This window comes from Sceloporus undulatus, chromosome 6 (assembly GCF_019175285.1).
Source record: "Sceloporus undulatus isolate JIND9_A2432 ecotype Alabama chromosome 6, SceUnd_v1.1, whole genome shotgun sequence".
NCBI classification, from domain to species: domain Eukaryota; kingdom Metazoa; phylum Chordata; class Lepidosauria; order Squamata; family Phrynosomatidae; genus Sceloporus; species Sceloporus undulatus.
Window position 1 is genome coordinate 133,788,327 of NC_056527.1, and position 14,971 is coordinate 133,803,297.

At 43.6% G+C, this 14,971-nt stretch overlaps 1 protein-coding gene across 2 annotated transcripts; it reads left to right on the forward strand.

Annotated features, from left to right (window-relative positions):
• The first annotated feature begins 2,697 nt into the window (after positions 1 to 2,697).
• On the forward strand, positions 2,698 to 14,970 carry NLRX1 (NLR family member X1). Of its 2 annotated transcripts, none has more exons than XM_042475064.1 (9): positions 2,698 to 2,905; positions 6,194 to 6,340; positions 7,328 to 7,403; positions 8,203 to 8,300; positions 9,210 to 9,826; positions 10,473 to 11,893; positions 12,421 to 12,507; positions 12,688 to 12,939; positions 13,474 to 14,970. In XM_042475064.1, the coding sequence occupies exons 2-9, from the start codon at positions 6,217 to 6,219 to the stop codon at positions 13,790 to 13,792; spliced, it is 2,994 nt and encodes a 997-aa protein (XP_042330998.1). In that variant the 5' UTR covers positions 2,698 to 2,905; positions 6,194 to 6,216; the 3' UTR covers positions 13,793 to 14,970. The 2 variants fall into 2 exon arrangements, with proteins under 2 accessions (XP_042330998.1, XP_042330999.1); XM_042475065.1 differs by lacking the exon at positions 2,698 to 2,905 and adding an exon at positions 4,905 to 5,053.
• Position 14,971: the final 1 nt, after the last annotated feature.

Here is a 14,971-nt window from a genome sequence, read left to right on the forward strand (position 1 = left end):
CTAGAAATCTGAATTGCAGCACCTCTCACATTATCATGTCAGTAGCTGCGGCCATCTGGGAATCAACCCAGCTAGTTTCTGGTTTCCTTCTCAGTATTGAGATCTGTGGTTGGATATAGATTTCAGGGACCTTGTATGTGTAGCATTGCAAAAAAACAGCCTACAGTTTCTTAAATACATTTAAGCAGTTTTTTGCTCACAAAAGAAATCTGACTATTTTAGAAGAGGAATCAGAAACATTGTGCCAACCTGTTTGAAAACTGGAAATGAGAGACCCAAGAACAGTGGGACATCATGTGCATGCTTACTCACAGGTATATCCCACTGTAATAATGGGATTTACTCCTTAAGTAGCTGTGCTTGGGACAGCAACCTTACAAGTGCACCTTGAAATCCGTTTCAATGCATACAGTGGGGATTATTCTGAAAGAAGCATGATCAGGGGCCATTTCACACTAAGCCATTATTCGCACTGTGATACCGCTTTATTTCTCTCACCTGCATCCCATGGAATCCAGGGATTTGCTTCCAAAATGCATTGGAGAGTTTGGGCTGGTTTCCACTTTACGTCTAGTTCAATTGAAGCTGCTACATTTGGTCAAAGGGCTCTTCAGTTTTTCCAACCCTCTTCTGGGTCCATGTTTTTAAAATGAAAAATCGTAATGTGGTGGGAAAACCCCATTTCTCTTAGCTTTTGAGGGCTTTCTATGGGCACAGACAGTTTAGAGAAGGAACCGGGCCCACAGAATGGTTTCGGAAGCATACCTTTGGGTTAAGAAATTCTCAGTTTCCCAGGGCAGATGGCATGTTTAAAATATATGGCCAGAGAGGCCTGAGAGAGCGGCTGGTCTTTGCTGTTCATTTCAAGGGTTTGTGCAAGGCCTATGGTTGGATTTCACACATTAAATAAAAACTATATTTATACTGTAACATTTGACTGTTATTCTTGGGCATCTCTGACATTGCATATGGGAAGAAGAAGACATCATTAAGTATATTTGAATACATTCTTATGTACTGTCAGAGCTTGAAAAAAGTGTTTTTTGTGGAGTGATCATTACAGTTAACTAAGGCAGTGTTGTCGACTTACAATGACCCCATGAATTTCATAGGGTTTTCTTAGGCAAGGAATACACTCAGAGGTGGCTTTGCCAGTTTCTTTCTCTGAAATATCACCCACAGCACCTGATATTTGTTGGCCGTCTCCCAACCAAATACTAATCAGGGCTGACCCTCCTTAGCTTCCAAGGTCAGACAGGATCTGGTGCCTTTAGAGTAGCCATCCAGGTGGACTGCCATTTCTATCATTCTTCCACAAATAGCTGTGTTGCTCAGGGTTGACGGGATTTAATTTTAGCAACATCTGGAAGGCCACATCTTCCCCAGTCTTGCTTTAACACTTCTTTGGCTTCATTCTCACTGCGTTTTAAACTGGTTTGCAAATCGGTTTGAAGCGTTTTAAATGACCCTAAACTGAATCACTGAATTGATTAGGAGAGAGAGGTCATGCGGTAGACCCATTTAACTTGCATCTTTTTGGTGCTGATTTTTTGGATAAATCGATTCCATGCAAGTGTGAAGCAGATGCAGATCGAAATCGATTTAAAGAATTGATTTGAAGAATGAGTTCACAAATCGATTCAGTGTCAGTGTGAATGAGATGCAGATTAGACTCGATTTACTATGATGTGATAAGGGGTCGCCAGGTGGGGAAGCGGAAATTAACAACTCACCCTTCGACCCTCATACAGAAATACATAAACGTGACTGCAGTGATGGAAAGAGAAAAATGAAATCCCATTGAATACGCTTCAAATTGAACCAATTAATTTGCCAATGTGAACTACAAATGGGTTATTTTGAGAGACTCCTGCAGGAAATGGTTTAAATTGAATTGATTCATTCGTCAATGTCAACCACAAATGGGTTATTTTATTTTATTTTATTTTACAACAAGAAAATGCGATTGGGACTAATGTAGTGTGAACCTCGCCCTGCTGCCAATCCATCAATTCAGATCACAAAGCAATTTATCTGTAAGTGGGAATGAGGCCTTTGTTTCTTTGCAAAGCCATCAAATAAAGGAATTATTTTTTTCTTTTCCTCTCTTCCTTCCTAGCAAAAGTAGGAAGGGAGAATTGCATAAATCCACCTACAAAGGAAACCCTGGCTGCTATTTAATTAATTCGTGCATGGCCACAAAGAACAGGAAAATCTGGAAATGTTCTCCTTCGTCATATCTCAATGCGATTCCCTCCCTTCGGTCCAACACTATTTATGCATTTGGTTGCTTTAAAAAGGCACGGCGAAGAATGAGGGAAAGACCAGGGTAGTAAATAAATCAAAAAATGACTCGGAGGCACACAACAACATCAACAACATGCTGCACACCAAGTGGAAATTCAAGTGCAGCAGCAGTTTTTTGCACAATGATGCAGCTGCTTCTTCTTCTCCAGCTGTTCAAAAGTGCAGAGAAAGAAATTTGAGATCTCCGGACTTCAGTCCTGAAGCCAAATCCAATAGGACAGGCCATTATTTGTGCTGCAATATAAGTCACTGGGGTAAACCAGGGCCATTCTCTCTTTCTGTTGCTTTCCTCCTCCAACTCCCTATTTGGTTTTCTTGGACGCTTTCCCAAATGCAAAAGAGTCAGTTGTAAAGTCAGAGAGTGGGAAGGGCTTTGCTCGCTTGCAGGAAGTTACGGTGGCAAAGAAGCTGTCAGAAGCTCTGTAAATAAAACCACCGAGAGAAAGCAAGAGAGGAATAAAGAAGCAAGGAGAGGCTAAGAAAGGTCATCTTTCTTCATTAAAAACCCATGAAGGCATCCATTAGAAAAGACTGAATCCGAAATGGAGCAAAGGATGTTGATGCACCAAACATCAGCTGGGAAGAAGCTACATCGGAGGTAACTTCTCAGGGTCAAAAGAGTCATGTCAACCATGAGCTTTCCTTGGGGTTGGACATGGATGGGTTTGAAGATTCCCAAAATTTGGGATCCTTTTATCCAATGTAATGGTAGTGCCGTGTTTCCACCATGGTTTCCATCTGGGACATACTGGGATTTGCAGAGCATCGCTTGCACTATAGAATTGCACCGGAAATCCCTAGAAAAGTGTTTTCTCTAGGTATTTCTAGGTCCACTTATCACGACAACTCTGTGGTCAACCTCTGGCAGAGTTGCGCTGGTGAACCTCGCAATTCCCAGAGAGAACGTATTATTCAAATCAGTGAAATAATCAAATCTGCAAAAAATCAGATCTACAAATGTGGAGGGATGATTGTACTGGAAACACGGCAGCACTGAAAAGCAGCAGAAGCCAGTAAAAGCAAGACTTTTTATATGTGTCTAATTATGTGCTCTTGTTTTAATTTTTGTAAGGTGCCTTGCATCCCAGTTTTTGGGGAAAGGGAGGATATACATGCATTCATAGCTATGGAATCTGAGAATTGTAGTTTGTTGTGGCACCCTAGATTTCATAGCACTGAGCCATTGCAGTTAAAGTGGTGTCAAATTGGATTATTTACGCAGTGTGGGTGCAGCCCATGACAAACTAGCAATAGCGATTCTTACACACAGAGGCATTGCAGATTCTGGAAAAGGCACCAAATATACTTGTATTATTATTTTAATTTTCTCCATCCTTTTCAGTTTTACCAATCTAAGTGTGTTCTTGTTGTTGTTGCTGTTGTTGTCCTCTTTCGTGTTTCCAAAGAACTTGGGCATTTGGTCTGGATAATCATTGACTCTGAGAATTGAGATCCTTCCCTGTCCTGTCCAAGGGCTGAAGGAGAGGAACAATGTCTTATTTATCTCTACAAATAACCCATTTGGGCTGAGAAAAACAATGACTTTTTCCAAATGACCCTCAAGGTATGCAAATACTGGGCTGGAAGTTTAAACACAGAAATACTGAGCCCCTTTCAGCAAAATAAGTCGGAAGGTCACATATAAATTGGAGAGCAAGACGTCACTAAATCCAAACTATTCGAAACTGACACATTGAACGTTGCAAATATTTCCATCACCACGGAAATTACTCCACAAGTTCCTAGGTGTGGTCACCTTTCCATCATGCATAGACTGGAAACGCAAGTCTTTGTGCGAGTCACACACTCTCATCCTCGGCCTGATGTTTTGGACAGTTCAGATTATGTGTGTATTGCTTCCCATAGTTTATTGTTTGAGCTATTTAAACACATAAATTGTTGGTTTTAAAAACATTATGCTTTGTGGTTTAAGATTGTACACTGTAGGGCAGGTGTTATCTTGTTTTTCATGTTGACGTAAAACGCTGTTTTTGATGTTTATGTAAAGCGCTGTGTAAAACGTACGGCGCTACATAAATAAACTTTAACGGTAACAATAATAAATCTTGCCATGGGAACCTCATGAGAGGATCACCCTAAGTTGGAAGTGACCTGAGGGCACTACTAACACAACAACAACATTTCTATCTAAACCAGGGGACAATAAGACCATTGTGTCCAAATGACTGCTGCAAATTTCTCCATCCATTGTATTGCTTGCAAACACACTTAAATGCTAAAGTAGGTGAAGAAAACAGACAAAAAGCAATAATTCCTATATTGGGCAAATTAGAAAACACACACACACACACACACACACACACACTGCATATGTATGTGTGTTTTCTAATTTGTCCAAATGCATGACTTGGCCCTAGCATCAGGCTGCTCACTGCTGACTCTGGCTATCTCTGCACCCGGCCTCTTGCCAGCAAAACCATTGGTAATAAATGTGCCACTCTTGTTTCCTTGGCAGTCTCCTCTGGCTGCCTTTTCCTTTAAGAGGAGGAGAAAAACCTGGATTATGTTCAGCCGGCTATGTGATTTCATGGGTAGTGTGAGAATCCAGCCTGGCATTGCAATGACGTTTGAGGCACTGTTGAGGGTGGCAAAGGAAGCCGCTGGCACAACTAGGCTGGGCAAGATTTATGGCTTTGCCCAGATGGGTGAAAGATGCACTGATTTGTCTTTGCTTTGGATGCTGGACAGCAAAAAGGCAACCCTGCAAACAGCTTTGGCCCAAGAGGTACTGATGGGTATTTGTGATGCACTTTCTTGATTTTCCTATCCTTTTAACCTCTTTGCTTCTCATCCCCATCCTGTCTTTCCTCTTTCTTTCTCCTTCCTTCTGACTGTTTTTTCCCATGCCTTCCCTCCTTTCTTCATTGACTGCCAGAGTTGTTACCTCTCTTCTAGCCTGTTCTTGCTTTGTGCACAGAGCTGCTAGATTGACAATTGGAAAGTGCTCCTGTGCTTTTAATGGTTGTGTTGTTGTTGCCTTCAAGTCATTTCCAACTTCTGGAGACTTGAAGGGCGAGCCTATTGTGGGGTTTTCTTGGCAAGACCTATAGTGTCTACACTATAGAATTAATGCACTTTAACTGCTATCCTACAGAATCCTGGGATTTGCAGTTTTGTTTCTTAGACTTAGGAGTTTATTACACAGGGACTGATTTCGGTATTAAAGAGAGATTAACGTGCATTTAAAGCATCCCGCAAATGAAGCGGCAATGGTGAGTAAATGCGCAAATGGTTATCACACGCAGTTGCGCAAATGGAGTGATATCAGAAATGCATTGTCGCAGAAATCCCGAAAGTAAAAAGATGTGTGTTAATGCTTCTTTGTGACCACTTTAATGGTGGGTTTTGTGCACTGTTGTGTGAATTCGTTTCACGTAATTACGCTATTTTTCTGGGATATTCACGGGATAAACTCCCAATCTCCTTCGTGTGATAAAACTCCTTAGAATGCTGCATTCCTTCTAATATAATAATAGTGTGTTCTTTCTAATACTCAGAGTGTCCTCTTTGTTGAGTGTGCAAACTGCAATGCCAGAAATTACAGGTAATAGCCCCCGAAGAAGGTCAGCTGGAGCCAAAGCCAAAAGACATTGGGCTTTTTAAAAAGACAATAAAGCTTTTGCACCATCAACAGCATGTGGGACCTTGTTTCCTATTACTCTTCTACTGTGAATATGTGATGTCTAGTTTATTGTTCTGTATGAGCAAAAGATAATGACCACGGAAGAACTACAGGAATTCATCTTAGATCATGAAAGAACAGAAATAGTGTGTGCAAAAATAGCAGATATAGCAGAATGACCCCCCCCCAAAAAAAACCCCAACAACTCTCTTTTATGACCTTTGTGCATTATATGTTTTGCAGTTGAAGGGCCAGATCCAGCTGCCATGCCATTCAGGAGATGGCTGCCCCAGGCGGGGACTGGTTGGAGCAGACTGAAGCAAGCGGATGCCAGGCAGAAGGTTGGAGGAGGCCTGGTAGCATCAACAATACAACTGGATTTCATAAATGGTAAGGCAGAGGTCCCAGTTTTGTTGGAGTTACCGTGGCTTTTTGGTGTTGGTTACCAATCCATTTCCCCAGTTAAAATTACACTTGCAAAAAATGACAGTTGCAAGTGTCATTTTCGCCAGTGAGCGGTTGCAGTTCCTTTTTGCAAGGGAACCATTCCAGTTCACTTTTGTGAGTGAAGAGTTGCAGTTCGCTTTTGCAAAAAACGACTTCCCTAGTGAAAAACGACAGGTTCCCTGAGAGCGTTTGATTTTAGCGAAGTCAAAAGAACAGGAGAATGTGAGATGCTTTGCTCCGGATACTTCTCTCACCTTCAGTTTTACTGGATGGATGAGAGTCTTTCAAAAGAACGAAAGAAGAACCCACACCATATTAAATGATTACGCAGTTACTAGAATGGAAAGCTAATTGCAAGGGGGAAAGTGGCCTGTTTTCCTATATGTACATATAGATATACATGTACATGTACATGTACACACACACACACACATGCTTGTATAATGTTCTGACCTTTTATTTGTTGGTGTTGTTGAATATTTTTATGTTTTTTTAAAACTGGCTTTATTTCTTTTTTTTATAACGTTAATTGCATTTTAACTTTTGCATGCTGTGAATTTTAGCTGTGCTTATTTTAACTGTTGCAAGCAGTTGAATCCCCAACGAGGAAGATTCATATTATATTTATTATTACATTATGTTGCATTATATTTATATTTATTATTAGTAGTAGTATTTATAGTATTATTAATAGCATTATTTAATATATTATTATGATACACTATAATATAATATAAACTTTACTTGTTTATAATAAATAAATATCTGTATCCTGCCCCTTATACTTGAGACTCCCTCTTGCATCAACTAGGTGGTTCCTCTTAGCCTCTCATTTTTCTATAAGAACCCCCCCCCCCAAAAAAAAAATAAACCCTTCTCTGCAAAAATATTTGGCCTATATGATAATCTTTGTGATCTTATTTTTCTAAGGCACAGCATGCAACTTCATTGTCAAGCGGATCTTGCATGTGGACCGGACTTTATCCTCCTCAATGCCACCCCTCAGGTAATAAATGATGCTGGGCTCTAGGCAGCGTTGGAAGTTAGTAGGACAGAAAACTGGAGGGATACATTCCTGTGACCGAAGGGAGTGTGGCAAGTGGATGGGTGAGGACCTACAAGGCACAACCATGGACTAACATCCGGTGGCTAAGAGAATGGCTTAAAAAACCTAGGAAAGACATAGTTTAAATCCTTCTTATACTGTATCACGAATTCACTGAGTGATTTTATACCTGGAAAGAGGCAAGAATTGAGCTTTGAATACATTGGGTGCATCCGTGCTGTAGAAATAATGCACTTTGACACCACTTGAACTGCCACGGCTCCATTCTACAGCATCCTGGGGTTTGTAATTTGGTGAGGCACCCACTCTCTTTGGCAGAGAAGGCAAAAGACCTTGTCAAAGTAGAGATCCCAGGATTCCATAGGATGGTACTACAGCACCTAATGCACTTAACAGAATGATAGTAAAAAGTTTTAAAGCTTGGAAAGACAGCATGGCATACTGGTTTAAGCATTGGCCTACGACTCTGGGGACTATGGTTCAATTCCCAGCTCGGCTTCGAAACCCACTGGGTGACCTTGGGCAAGTCACACTCTCTCAGCCTCCAAGGAAGGCAATAGCAAACTCCCTCTGAACAAGCCTTGCAAGAAAATGTCAGGATAGGTTTTCCCTTAGGTTGGAATCCTAGGCTCATCGTAGGTTGGAAATGACCTGCAGGCACACAACAACAATAAATAAAACACAAATGGCATATTGATTGATTGATTGATTGATTTTTTTAAAATGAATGTCTTTGCAGGAGTTTTGTTTGCCAGCCAGGAGGACACCAGCGGGCACCACCTCAGGCTTCTTCACCCAGAGCGAGCCAAATAGCACTGAAGAATGTGGGCACTTCTGGTAAAATCTGCAGTCCTGATGCTTTGAAAATAGAGAGCCCATATCCAGCACGATCCTTGCGGCTAGGCCTTCTTGGACTGCTCCTTTTGTGTTTTTGGCAGAAAGACAGGGAATACATTAAAAAAATAAATATACAGTAAATGTCTCAGATCAGCTTCTCCATAGAGCCAGCATGCTGCCAATGCATTACTCCCAACAAACCTTTATGCCCAGCAGAATTGGGGAAAGTGGTTATTGGAAGTAATTGGATTTGGTCCTGATCTTTAGGGAAAGAAAATGAATTTTCTGGAAGGTTGCACTGAAAAGAAACGTACATGTAATTACTCTGGAAGTCTATTGCAGGATAAATGGGAAGAAAAATCATAACTGACTTACAGAAGCATCTAGAGCTGGCTTTTCTAAGTGCAAGCATGCTCACAGCCATTAAGGAAGACACATGATGTGCCTCTTCCTAGGACAAAGAAAGAAAACAATCTTTTTGCAGAAAATGCGGGAAGGAAACAGAGTACCGAGAGGAATCTACATATCAGCAATGTGTTATTTAGAAGACAAGAAGGGAGAGACACTGGGGCTGCTGCCTCACTGCCAAATTCATGCAGTTTGACACCACTTTAACTGCTTTGGCTCACTGCTGTGGAATTCTGGGATTTGTAGTTTGTTGTGGCACCAGAGCTGTCTGACAGAGGCGGTGAAATATCTCACAAGACGACAAATCCCAGAATCCTAAGGCACTGAGCTATGGCACTTAAAGCAGTGTCAAAACTGTATTAATTCTGCAGTGTAGATGCAGCCTGGATTTGCCTGGGTATCTTTATTTCCCCGCTATGGGTTCTGGTTACTTTTGAAAAGACCTGTTGTTCAATTTTCAGTGCCTCTTCCTCTCGCTTTATTTCTGCTTCTCTGTTTCAGAAGCCATCCAGAAACACCGGAAGAGCCTGGCGGATTGGTTCCTCCAGCAGCCCAACGAGGAGAGGCAGTTTGGCCCTTCTTTTGCCCTGGACTCCATCCATGTAGACCCAGTGATCCGGGAGAGCTCTCTGGAGGAGATCCTAAAGCCCTCGCCTGACCTGACCATCCAAAACCAGCTCCAGGCCTCCTGCAACCAGACAATTGCCCTCCAGAACCTCTTTGACCTGAATGCCTGTGGGCAGCAGGTAAAGAATGTAGTTCTTTATGGCACGGTGGGCACCGGGAAGAGCACCCTCATCAAGAAGATGGTGATGGACTGGTGCCATGAGCGTCTGCCACGCTTTGAATTGCTCATCCCGTTCTCCTGCGAAGATCTCTCCCAAAGCAATACGCCCATCTCTTTGAGGCGCATGATCACCAAGAAGTACCTCCACCTCCGGGAGCTGGTGCCAACCTTGGGCACTACCAACCTCAGGGTGCTCTTTGTTCTCAATGGCTTGGACCGTCTCAACCTGGACTTCCGCCTGGCTCATACTGAGCTCTGCTGTGACCCCAACGAACCAATCCTTCCATCTGCCATTGTGGTCAACCTCCTCCGGAAGTACATGATGCCAGAGGTTTGCAGAATTTTTTCCCCAAACTGCTAGTATTTTATTCATTCAGGGTTTTAATATTATCATTTCATTAGTTTTAATACAAATACTGTAATCTAATTTATAATCAAGGTAAAATATATTTTTTTAAAAAGGAAACAGGAAAAAAAGAAAAAAAGAAAAGCAATGGCATACCATGATATGGCCAATGTACCACAACCACAGATGATGACATTGTTAGATTTCGTATTTCTCAAAAACATCTATGAACTATTTACATGGCATACTGTTGTCTTGCCCAAATGTATATCAAAGTTGGGCAGCTGAGTCAGATCCAGGGGCCATTGTTATGTCTTTGGACCCTCTTGTTTTTGGACTGCCAAAAGGTACATCAGAAAACCCAAAGATCTACTTCTGATTCTCCCAAATCAAAGTGTTTTCTTTAAATGTCAAACAGAGCAGGGAGTCCTTGCAAACTATATGAAAGATAAATAGTGCTCTTTTGCAGAAGCCGCAATTCACCCTCATTTTTAGTTATAAAAAGGAAAATTAGGGGATTCTAGAGGTGTTGAGGACCATAAACCATCCTAGGAGGAGGAGAGGCACATGAGGCCCCAGGGCTGAACTTTGTCCACCTCTGATCTACATGTTTCTCCTCTCATTCTTCCAGGCGAGCATCATCGTCACCACACGACCATCTGCAGTGCGCCGAATTCCCAGCAAGTTTGTGGGCCGCTATGTTGAAGTCTGTGGCTTCTCTGACATCAACCTCCAGAAACTCTACTTCCAGATGCGCCTCCGCCAGCCCAGATGCATCGGGGTCTCTGGTCCTCCCACGGGCGAGGAGGCGAGCGAGCAAGACAACCTGGTGGAAATGCTTTCAAGGAACCTGGAGAGGCATAACCAGATTGCAGCCGCCTGCTTCTTGCCTTCCTATTGCTGGTTGGTTTGCACCACCTTGCACTTTCTGTATTTCACCAAGTCAGTGCCCCCAGCTCAGACACTCACTGGAATCTATACCAGCTTCCTGCGGCTCAACTTCAGCGGGGAGGTGCTGGACAGCACGGACCCCTCCAACATCTCCATGATGAAGTATGTGGCCAAAACAGTGGGGAAGCTGGCCTATGATGGAGTGATGTCCCGGCAGACCTCTTTCTCAGAGAAGGACCTGCGCCGTTGCTTTGAAGTGGAGATGAAAACAGAGAGCGAACTCAACCTCCTGAACGTCTTCCGTAGTGATGTCTTCCGTTTCTTCCTGACCCCCTGCGTGCAGTTGGGGAAGGAGCACACCTTTGTCTTCACCATCCCCGCCATGCAGGAGTACCTGGCGGCCCTCTATGTGGTCCTGGGTGAGAAGAAAACTCTGACTCAACGGGTAGGCAAGGAAGTCTCTGAGATCATCGGCAAAGTGAGTGAAGACGTAGCTGTGGTCATCAGTATCGTCTCCAAGGTTTTGCCTCTGCGGATCCTGCCACTGCTCTTCAACCTCATCAAGATCTTCCCTCGCTACTTCAGCCGCTTCAGCAGCAAGGACCGCGACACCATCGCCCGCACCATGGCAGTGGAGATGTTCAAGGAAGAAGACTACTTTAATGATGATGTGTTGGATCAGATCAACTTCAGCATCCTTGGGGTGGAAGGCCCAATGCGCCATCCGGATGATGCTTCTGACGATGAGGTGTTTGAACTTTTCCCCATCTTCATGGGTGGATTGCTCTCACGGCGCAACCGGGCCATCTTGGACCAGCTGGGTTGCCCCATCAAGAACCTGGCAGCCTTTGAGATTGCCAAGGCCATGAAGAAGACAGTCATCCGTAACAGCCGCAAAGGCCTGCCACCTTCTGAGCTCATGGACTATCTCTTCTTTCTCCACGAGTTCCAGAATGAGCGCTTCACAGCTGAAGCCATCCAGTCCTTGAGGACTATCAATCTCTCCTCAGTCAAGATGACCCCTCTGAAATGCTCTGTCCTGGCCTCTGTGGTGGGCACCACAAACCATGAGGTGGAGGAGTTGAACCTGGCCTCTTGTCACTTGGATGTCAACCGGCTGCGGATTCTCTTTCCAGTCTTGCTACGATGCAAAAAGCTTCAGTGAGTATTAATGTGTGTACAGCTTGATACATATGCTGACAGCCCAGGCATAGCACTGTGCTCAAGCTTTACGGTGTAGGAAATGGCTTTATACCATGACAGGAGATTGAGGTGTTTGGCCCTGGAAGCAGGTCTTCCTAGGGATTCAGACTGGACTGGAATGTGTGGAATATGGGATATGGCAAGTCACATTCTCTCAGCCTCAGAGGAAGGCAAAGGCAAACCCTGTCTGAAGAAATCTTCCCAAGAAAACCTCATAATGGTGTCGCCTTAGGGTCACCATAAGTTGGAAGTGACTTGAAGGCATACAACAGCAACAACAATGCCAGTGAGCCATGGTTCTACCAGTTTTAAACCTGGTGGTAATTATTGGTCAGTTTAATAATTTGGTAAAACAGTTGTAGTATATACCCTTCTCACATAGAATTGCCTTTCCCCGCAGGGTGGCAAATCACAATAAGGATTTGATCAGAGGTGAAGGCTGTCAGACTCTGAACTTTTAAAAATTGCTATATTTTTGTGTCCAGCTTGCAGCAAAACAGCTTGGGACCAGAAGCATGCAAGGAGATCAGAGACCTGCTGTTGCATGAGAAGTGTGTGGTGAACACCTTAAGGTGAGTGTGAAAGAAAGTGCAAACAAACCACAAAAGCAGCCCTGGGAGCTTCATAAAATCACTGGGACACCCTTTGCCCAGCCTTGCTTTAGACCTATAATTGTAATTAAGCACTTTTTAAAAACTATATTTCCAAGCTGTCTTCTACACTGCCTGTCCCTCTTTTTGCACCATGTTCAGGTTGGCAGACAACCCTGTGACGGAGCAGGGTGCCCGCTACTTGGCAGAAGGCCTAGCTGGCAACAGCTCTTTGAGCCACCTGTCGCTGCTCCACACTTCCCTGGGGAACCGAGGTGTGGAGATGATCACCCAGCACCTGGCACAGAACCAACACCTGCGAGAACTGGATGTGGCTTACAACTCGGTGACAGACGAGGCTGCGCTGGCCCTGGTGGAGGAAGCCAAGAAGCATGCCACCCTGGAAATGGTGCAGTGAGTATCAGCGCATTGCTGCAGAAAAATTTCCTAGTTAGATATTTTATGAGTGCTTGCACTGGGAACTGGTGCCTTTGGATATGGTATGGTGCTGGCGGTGGTACTGATTATTACAGCTGGTCCACCTTATCCATGGATTCAAGCATTTATGGCTTGAAAATATTCCAAAAAAGCATAAACTCCAAATAGCAAGCCATATTTTTGCCATTTTATATGAACACCATTTTGCTAGGCCATTGTATTGAAGCAGACTTGAGCACCCATGGATTTTGTTATCCATGGGAGGTCCTGGAACCAAACACTAGTGGATAACAAGGGCCCACTGTATTATTATTGTTGTTGTTGTTGTTGTTATTATTATTATTATTATTATTATTATTATTATTATTGGCAGGCTGACCCCGCTTAGCTTCCAAGATCAGACAGGATCTAGTGTCTTTAGGGTATTTAGGCTCTTTCTGGACCCGAAGACCTTGAAATTCTCCTTATGCTTTCTTGTTCCTCCTTCCATTTCTCGCCACCTCTGTCAAGCTTGTACTTCAATGAGATCAGCGAAGAAGGGAAGCAAGCCCTACACAAGATGCGAAAAGACCAGAACGGCATCCGGGTGCTCATCTTCCTGACCATGGGGGCTGACGTGTCAGATTACTGGGCCATCATCCTGAACGTGGTCCAGAAAAACCTGCCCATCTGGGACCGGGACAGGGTACGGCAGCACCTGGGTCTGTTCCTGGAAGACTTGCAATGCAGCCGCCGTCAGACTGCCAACCCATGGAAGAAGGCCAAGTTCATGCGTGTGGAGAACGAGGTCAAGAGGATGCTGGGAGACCTAGAGCGGGGGACACTCTAACTTTCTACTCCCTGCTTCCAAAAATGGTGCTAATGCCAATTCTGTTTGGGAGAAGACAGTTGCCACAGGGGTAGGGTTGAGCTACGAGGGGGGGGGGATATTACATAGCTTTAAAACTAGAATTGGAACAGATTTTCACACCCATGGGGTTCAGCATGGACTTCATGCCGTGTCTGCCTGCTTCCTAGAGATGTCTATGGAAAACAAGATGCAGGACTAGAGAGGCCTTTGATCAGATCCAGTATGACTCTTCTTATCTTTCTTATAGCTTCCTACTACCTTCACTATGCAGATGACAGATAGACATATCAGCCATTCAAAGTCTGGTTAAGGTGTCAGCCCTATTTACTCTTCTGGGAGCAAATGGTTGCCTTCGTTACTATTTTAAAAAGTCTCCAAACTATGCTGTTCACATCTGGAGGTTACTATACTAGCTAGTGGTATCCAGATGTGTTGAAATACAATGCCCTCCCCTAGGTCCATTGCACTTATGGAGGGCTCCAGTTTAGGGAGGTCCAGTTCAAATAGCAAACGGTTTTAAAGTTGGAAAAGTGTGATGACGCAGGTGTTGAGCACTCAGTGCTATACAGAACTGAATTTCCTGGTGCTACTTGATCCTATGGAGAAAATTGCTTATTTTAACAATGTGAGGTGGATGCAATTTTACAGTGAGTCTATTTTGGAAGTAATGTTTTGTTTGTATGCACCCCTAGATAATGTGGGGCCTTGTGTGAACTAGCTGGGTAGATCTCTTACACCAGTTCAGTAAAGAGAGGTGTTTTGATTAAAAAAAAAATGTAGCCCGGTAGGTAGATGTATGTCATTATTCTCAGCATCCCCGTCTACCATGAATGTCAGGCGCTGGTTTTATGTTTGGAGAGATGCCTGATTCAAAAACCATAGCATTGGTAGCTTTAGGATGGAATAGCTGAAAGGCAGAATAAGAGTTTGTCCTAGCAAAATTGAAATGAGATTGCGGAGACTATGTTTCCGTAATGAATTTTTGCATCCCTCTCTCCCTTTCCCACCTCCAAGCTGCACTGCTTTCTTTACACTCCCTTGCCCTTGATTCCAAACAAAAATACCTCACAGGCTGCACCTTAATTCTCCAAAAACTGCAATACCATTTTCCTCATTTTTCCTAGAGAGTTGCAACTGTGGCACAATGGCTCCACTGGG

Bases quoted from the DNA above. Each gene is read 5' to 3' on its own strand.
- NLRX1 (XM_042475064.1), top strand. From the start codon at position 6,217: ATGCCATTCAGGAGATGGCTGCCCCAGGCGGGGACTGGTTGGAGCAGA. The intron at 8,301-9,209 runs GTAAAATCTGCA...TCTCTGTTTCAG, and splicing joins GAAGAATGTGGGCACTTCTG to AAGCCATCCAGAAACACCGG. The intron at 11,894-12,420 runs GTGAGTATTAAT...TTTTGTGTCCAG, and splicing joins CTACGATGCAAAAAGCTTCA to CTTGCAGCAAAACAGCTTGG.